The 6,858-nt window shown below is 40.1% G+C and overlaps 1 protein-coding gene across 1 annotated transcript; it reads right to left on the bottom strand.

The window, feature by feature from the left end:
• Positions 1 to 292: 292 nt before the first annotated feature.
• Positions 293 to 4,167, bottom strand: LOC132954540 (uncharacterized). The gene is made up of 4 exons (XM_061027111.1): positions 3,711 to 4,167; positions 3,144 to 3,209; positions 2,560 to 2,626; positions 293 to 1,563 (listed from the first exon to the last, which is right to left on the bottom strand). Exons 1-4 carry the CDS (start codon positions 3,825 to 3,827, stop codon positions 1,184 to 1,186), a joined length of 630 nt encoding a protein of 209 aa, XP_060883094.1. The 5' UTR covers positions 3,828 to 4,167; the 3' UTR covers positions 293 to 1,183.
• Positions 4,168 to 6,858: the final 2,691 nt, after the last annotated feature.

The following is a 6,858-nucleotide window of genomic DNA, read 5'->3' as shown; positions in this document are numbered from 1 at the left end:
CAGAAAATGAAAAGAGAAAACAAAGTGTGGTGCAAGCTTGTTTGAACACGATCAAAACGTGGATTCACTTTCTTTATAGAGATAGTTAAAGAAATTCCATAAAAGCATGTCTAAACAACAAAAACAAAACAACAACACAGTTTTGTTCTTTTCTAAAAAAAAAAAAAACATGGACCGACATTCTTGTTGAGTTTCATCAGTATTAGCTTCATATTATTGCAACAATGAATAAAGAAAAGGCACTCATTCAATTGACCCCCCCCCCCCCGGTATAAATATAAGTGTGCCACACAAACACATTCATTGCCACACAGTGACGTACATTCCCTGTTCAATAAATTGCCTTACTATGGAATAATATATAAATAAACAAAACAATAAAGATAATTAAAAAAAAATACATCATGCACACATATTGTACAGTGTATTTATAGTTGTGGTCCAAACAATAAATTAACACAACATAGATGCTTCAAAACATGTCAAGAAATAAATCAGCAAATAAGAGTTGTGCAAATCACATAGAACTGGACTTAAATACATTCTCTGTGTGCACTCAATACAAATTTGAAATGTTAGAAACTCAGACAACATCACCAGGAAGTTCAAACAATCAAGTAAGCTCTGCTCACTCTGAATACTGATTTTATAGACCACAGGTGTGCTCTCTGATCACTGATATCTGAGAAGCAATGAGAACAATATTTGCAGTAAAGGGGGGGAATCCCCCAAAACCAACAGTATGCTAGCTGGTATTTCATTAGTTCTGTACAAGTGAGTTTTGAGTTTGACTTGAAATCATAACAAATAAGCACCGGGGCACAAGAAACAGATTTGTAGTGATGCTGTCAACTTTAGTCCAATCCTGAGCTGCTATGTATACAGTATACTGGCCTTATCATTTGGGCTCTTGAAGTAATGTGAATTGTGTTTAAAGGTGGATTTAAAGTCTTTTCAGAATTTAATAGAATGTTTTTTGTTTTTTATCCAGCCTGTGGGTAAAAGACAGTCCTTATTGTTGACTTCAGCCCTTCAAGCGTTTTCTTTGAATCAGGCACCGCTCTGACTGCATGAAGCTGGTTAAGTGATCGACTCATCTTATGATGTAAAGACGAAGGCAGAGGTCTGTTTGGTGACAGGAGAACCTGGAGAAGACGCTGCCATCGTAACATCTGAACACACTTCAGGATGAAGACATGTAAATGATATCAAGGTGGGTAAGAGATTCCTGTTCGTCCACCATAAACGTGGAAGGGGCTTCCACGTCTATGGTGACCTTATGATAGTCTGCGGTGAGCTCTGTTGCCCTGGCAAGGAAGCCTGTGCATGTGTCTGTGCTAATCCGGCCCTCCAAAAGAGTTTTGGGATTCTGAGATCCATTCGTCAATATCATACTGATGTTGACGTATTTGCCTTCAGGTAACTGAATTTTATTACAATCCTTCAAGGTAACCTGAAGACTTAGGAAGTAGTGTCCATCCCTATCTATGGTTAGGACGTCCTCTTGTACTGAGATCAGGCCTTTACTTGGATTTTTTGATTGCCATTTCATTCTTCTGTTACCTGTGGGTGAAAGGAAAACTGCTATTAGCTGCAAATTGTCTTTACTCACAAATCAATTATGTGAGAGATCAACTGGATCTCTGAACTCGGCAGGCTGCTCGGGGTTATCTGGTTAAGGAAGAATGTGCGACTTTTTGATCCAGTAGATGTCGCCCTTGAGCACCAGCACTAAACCAAAACAAACTGCTGTTTGTGGACACCTCTGCTATTCTAAAGCCTTCGCTCTCCTCCAGCAACACACCTCCAACCACTCTCCACTCGTGTTCCCATGAAGGAGTTATAAATTAGAATTAATCATAATTAAGCACCATTAAGCGCAAGCAGAAACTGTCCGTAGCTCTTGCTACAATTGCCTGTGGCCTGCATTGTTGTGTTAGCAGGCGAATGTTAGCACACTTTGGTTAGCTCGTAGCTTCACATTGCAGATAAATGGACAAAAAATGATCTAAAGACACGAGTGTGACATCCAAATAAGTAGTGATTATGTTTTTTTCTTGTCTCTAGTTCTTCACTAAAACAGCTTTATATGCAAGGTTGTCCCGTCGATGTAAACATGATGTAAACACGGTTCCGACAACAGTCCAGCTGGCGGGACTCACACGTCTCACTCATTGTAGAGAGTCAGGACTCAGAGAGACATTTACAGAGGATATACCTGATTTCTGCTTTATTGATGTGTAAAATGTTGCACATTCTTCCTTTAAGCAAAAAACCCAGGACTGATGTAGTGTGCAGACCTGTAATGTATGGAGCTATCACATCTTGGTATAATTGACCAGTTATCAGAGCAGCCAATGGGGATATGAACAAAAGGAATGCGTTATTTTAAACTGCAATTAGAGTCTTTTTTTTTAAATTTATTGACATCTGCAAGTGAATTGGCAAAGATGTGAGGAGATTTGTGGCTACTGAAATTCCATGTGTCTCTCTGTACTTATCACGGCTTATAATTGAAGACCAGACTCACACATTAACTGCCTTATAAGTCACACATACCTCCTCCAATACTCCTGAAGGTGAGCATTTTGCCCTTTCCCAGTTGATGCTCATGCTCTGAAGGACTCTGAAAGAAAGGAAATGACATATTCATCTCAAACTATTCAAACTTATTTTTACATTTGACGTGCTGGCGTGGCGTCCACTATGACACACAGACCAACTGCATGGTTCGGTCACAGCTTTGTATAAGGGCAATGACGCTAATAATATGTAAATTTTTAGAAAGAGAAGGAAAAACAACTTCTATCTTAAGGGGGGAAAATGAAGGAAGAACAGTTTAGTGCAGTTGCATTTCCCCGAATGTGGTGATGACGTCAATGTGCTTCCTCTGTGACGTGAGGAGAGTAAACACTCTGTCTGATTCAAGATATTCTTGAATCAAGAACAGACAAACATTTAAGAACTTTGACAATAACATGACCTTTCCCTCACTAAGAACTCTGTGCTGTCAAACCTGAACAGTGCTGTGAAGAAGAATTGCCCGAATGTGACATTAAAGTCTAAGTCTACTCGTGCGATTAGAACAACACAGTGAGGTTAAAACAGGAGAACCACAAACTCTGAAGCTGTGGTGTACTTACCAAATGTGCATTGTTTGACTTCATTAGCTTTGCGGATTCTGATGCTACAGCGCTACAGTTCTGAGACTGGAGAAGGAATCACAAGCACAGAGTATACTCTTAATGAATTGTACAAAGAAAAAGTGTTGCTCAGTGAAGGTCAGCAGAACTGTAATTAAGCAAAGCAACTGCAATTAAGCCATTCAAAATTCTCTAATGGTTTACAGGCATTCACAGCTAAACACTTTGATTAATATTGTACCATAATGCTGGATATATTCAATGATTCTTTTGGCTGAAGATGAATCGAAAACAACATTTCTTTTTAAAGTTCTTACAAAACTTTTTACTGTTTGGGAGTCAAGAAAGGGTAGCGCAGACCACAGGCTGGGGTGTCTTTCTCACCAGCTGTGCTACTGCCGAAACCACATGAAAGAACAGATGCACTGCACCGGTGTTTTACTACAGCGGTGCTGACATTTATCCTGTAGTACTCTGTTAATCCATCCGAAATGTGACAGTGCTACGGCAAAAGCTGCTTTTCGTCTTGAAAAATGTGGAGTTTGGGTATCAAATGTGAATTCTCACCCTGTCATGAGGTCCGACTGTGAAGAAGACGGTGATGAAGACAATCTGGACGATGGAGAGGAGGGTGAGCCAAAGCAGGAGGACTTTGGTGAGCGGATGCTGTGCAGGCTGTGGCATCGTCGGTCCGTAAGGCCGAGCTCAGAGCAGCCCGAGCCTGAAGAGTGCAGGAAGACAGACGTCAAGAGCTGATGATGACAGTACACGTCCTGAGTTTCTTCTGCTGAACAACAAAGCTGTATGTGTGTGTGTGTGTGTGTGTGTGTGTGTGTGTTTGTGTGTTTGCTTCCTGAGCTCAATGTGTGCATGTGATGAGGGAGTTTTGATATCTGTCTGCGTTCTGATGTACCCTGAGTATCTATACAGAAAACAGGACTCCAGGTGGTACTTCCCCCCCCGTTTGTTAGAGAACTCAAATGAAGAAGGGCCAGGTTATATCTGCATCTTGGGACTGGCCCTTCTCTCCTACTCACTTTAACGCACACAAAAGAGAGGAACAAAACTCACTCGGAAGGACGGAAAGGAGTGACAGAAAGTCATTCCAAAATGAATCATTCAGTTCCTTATTTATGATTAGACTTGATGGTGAGTGTCTGGGTCACCTACCCTGCATATATTACCCTTTCTGACATAAGATGTTTGAGCAACATTGAAAGTCCATTAACATGGAACCCATTATCTTTTTTAATCATTTTCAGTAAAAGCTTATCTCTTCCTAAAACTACCTTGAAAATTCCACATTGGCAACCAACTTTCCCCTTTTGCTCTGTTGAGCAATTCAATATTTCTCTGTGAATCCAAACCTGACAGAGCTTAGAGCATAGACGTTGGAGGAAACGCATCAGACAAAACAAAATGTCACGGTGGATTTTTAAGTGGTATACACAAAATGTCACAATGTCTTGTTTACTATATGCACTTCTTGAAAATTGTCACCTCCAGAGACATTGGTATTGAGGTCAGTGAACGTGGTTTCACTTTCTGTCTTTGTGTGAGCTACTTCTACAGCCTGGGGAAAGTTTAATGCTGGTTGGGCTATGGTTCAGGTATGTGTCAAAAAAATACCTGTATGACTGGCAGTGGTCACACAAGCACACGACAACAAACAACATGTCCACACTTGTTCTTGACTTTAAAACACAGGAGGTGTAAAACTGCATGTGCACTGCTGGAAAATAAAAATTGTAACTTAGTTAAATAATAGCAGAGAGAACAAATCACTTTAAATTGGGGGAACAAAAAAAGCTGAAGTGCAGTTTTTGAGAGTCAGCATTAGATAGTGTGCAATATAAAGTGAGGTTTCTCTACCCTGTGATGACAGAGAGAAGGAAATAAAACTGCTACACCAATATTAGTACATTACTTCTGCTTTTCCAGTTGACGCACTGCTTTCTGAACAACAGATAAGGCAAATTATTTAACCTTTCATAAATCATAGTTTCATTCGAGACACAGAGAAAACATGATCATCAAAATGATTTAAACAGAATAGAATAGAAATGAATACGCCTTTATTGAATACGTCTTTATTGTATTGCACATTGTTCTCAGCAGAATGCTGTTTAACATGAGTCTGGTTGTGCTCAAGGTTTGCCTGTTAAAAGGATGTTTTTCCTTGCCACTGTAACTTTACTAAATGTTTCTTTAGTGCTGTGCTCATGATGGGTTCAAATTATTCAAAATACTTCAATTAGTATTAAGACAGTAATAGACAGTAATCTGGTGCATTGAGTGCAGTTTTCGATGTTATAGAACCTTTTTATATTATTGCACTATATTATTTTATATTATTAATATTGCACACTGCACCAGAAATAAGATAAGAAGTTAAATATTATGCAGCATGCATTTTTGTACATTAAATGTCATGCACCATAAAACAAGTATTGCACATTAAACGCTGAAATCATTGTACATTTATTGCACATCCAATGTTATGGACCATGCTCACATTGTCAACTGTGAGTCTAAGCGCTTTTATTGGGAGATAGTGGTGGTGGTGGTGGTGGTGGTTGTTGTGGTGGTGGGGGCTGGGGGGGGGGGGGGGGGGGGGGATTGTTGGCAGTGTTTCTGTTAGGTTCAAGTGTTTAAACCTTGATGTGCTGGTCTTGAGGGCCCAGAAACGTCTTCTCGATGGCAGCAGAGAGAATATAAGTGGTTGTAGGAACTTTGTTACATCCATCCTGCAGCTGAAGGTGTCCTCCAGTGAGAGCAGCGGGAGTCCCAATTAATTTTTGTGCTTTGTTAATGACACTCTGGAGAGCCTTTTTGTCTGCTGCTGAGCAAGTTGGCCAGAGTCTGAGTGTCTGTGGTCAGTGGGAAAGGAGGCCCAGGACCAGTATAGTTTTGTGACCAACCTGCTGGGGTGATAGGGAAATCAATAAGCATCCTCACATACTGTATGTCCCTGTCTGTTCAAGGTGGGTCAGTGCTGTGTGGCGAGCTATGAGGACAGTGTCTTCTGTTAATCTGTTCGCTCTGTAAGCATATTGATGTTGTACCAGGCTGGACGGGAGGATAGATCTGATAGGCTTTAAAACTCATTTTTCACAGCACCTTGCAGTAATGGGTGTTAGTGTGATTGCCTGTAGTCATACAGTACACTCGTGTTGGTCAAAAGAGGTCCAAAATGACATCACATCCAACTTTATTGATAATGGGCAACATATGGTTAAAGAAGGAAGAATGGAATGTGATGACATCGATATATCATACACTGACAGTGATTTTGATACAAGTACTAAACAAGACACAATTATGGCAGGGATATTCACAATATTAATGCACCATTGGTTGAATGCCTCAACTTGATGTCCTTCAATATTCATTACCATAAAGTGACAGCCTCTATCAAACAGCAGAAAGAACTCATTTTGACTCAATCCAGTTTATGTCCACTCCTTAATGGCTGCAGTGTTTACTCTCTCTCTCTGATATTCTGGCCACTTAATGATGATGTACAGCCATCTAGTGGATGCAAATCAACAACACACAGACTTTAGATTAAGAGAATAGAAAACGGCAGGCTTTAAAAGTAACTACTATGTGCCTCATCACTCTTGTATGGAAGCAAAAAAAACATAATTTTTAAAAAACTGTTATCTCAGTCTAGGTCAAAAGTAAATTATTATATTACAACAAGGCGGGTTTC

The sequence above is a fragment of the Labrus mixtus genome, chromosome 20 (genome assembly GCF_963584025.1).
Source record: "Labrus mixtus chromosome 20, fLabMix1.1, whole genome shotgun sequence".
In the NCBI taxonomy this organism is placed as follows: Eukaryota; Metazoa; Chordata; class Actinopteri; order Labriformes; family Labridae; genus Labrus; species Labrus mixtus.
The sequence above is the reverse complement of the archived record's forward strand: the minus strand, read 5'-3'. Positions and strand labels throughout refer to the sequence as shown.

Excerpts from the sequence above, each read along its gene's own strand:
- LOC132954540 (XM_061027111.1), bottom strand. The coding sequence starts at position 3,827 with ATGCCACAGCCTGCACAGCATCCGCTCACCAAAGTCCTCCTGCTTTGG. Across the intron at positions 2,627-3,143 it reads AGTCAAACAATGCACATTTG|AGTCCTTCAGAGCATGAGCA; the intron begins GTAAGTACACCA and ends CCTTTCTTTCAG. Across the intron at positions 1,564-2,559 it reads CTTCAGGAGTATTGGAGGAG|GTAACAGAAGAATGAAATGG; the intron begins GTATGTGTGACT and ends TTTCACCCACAG.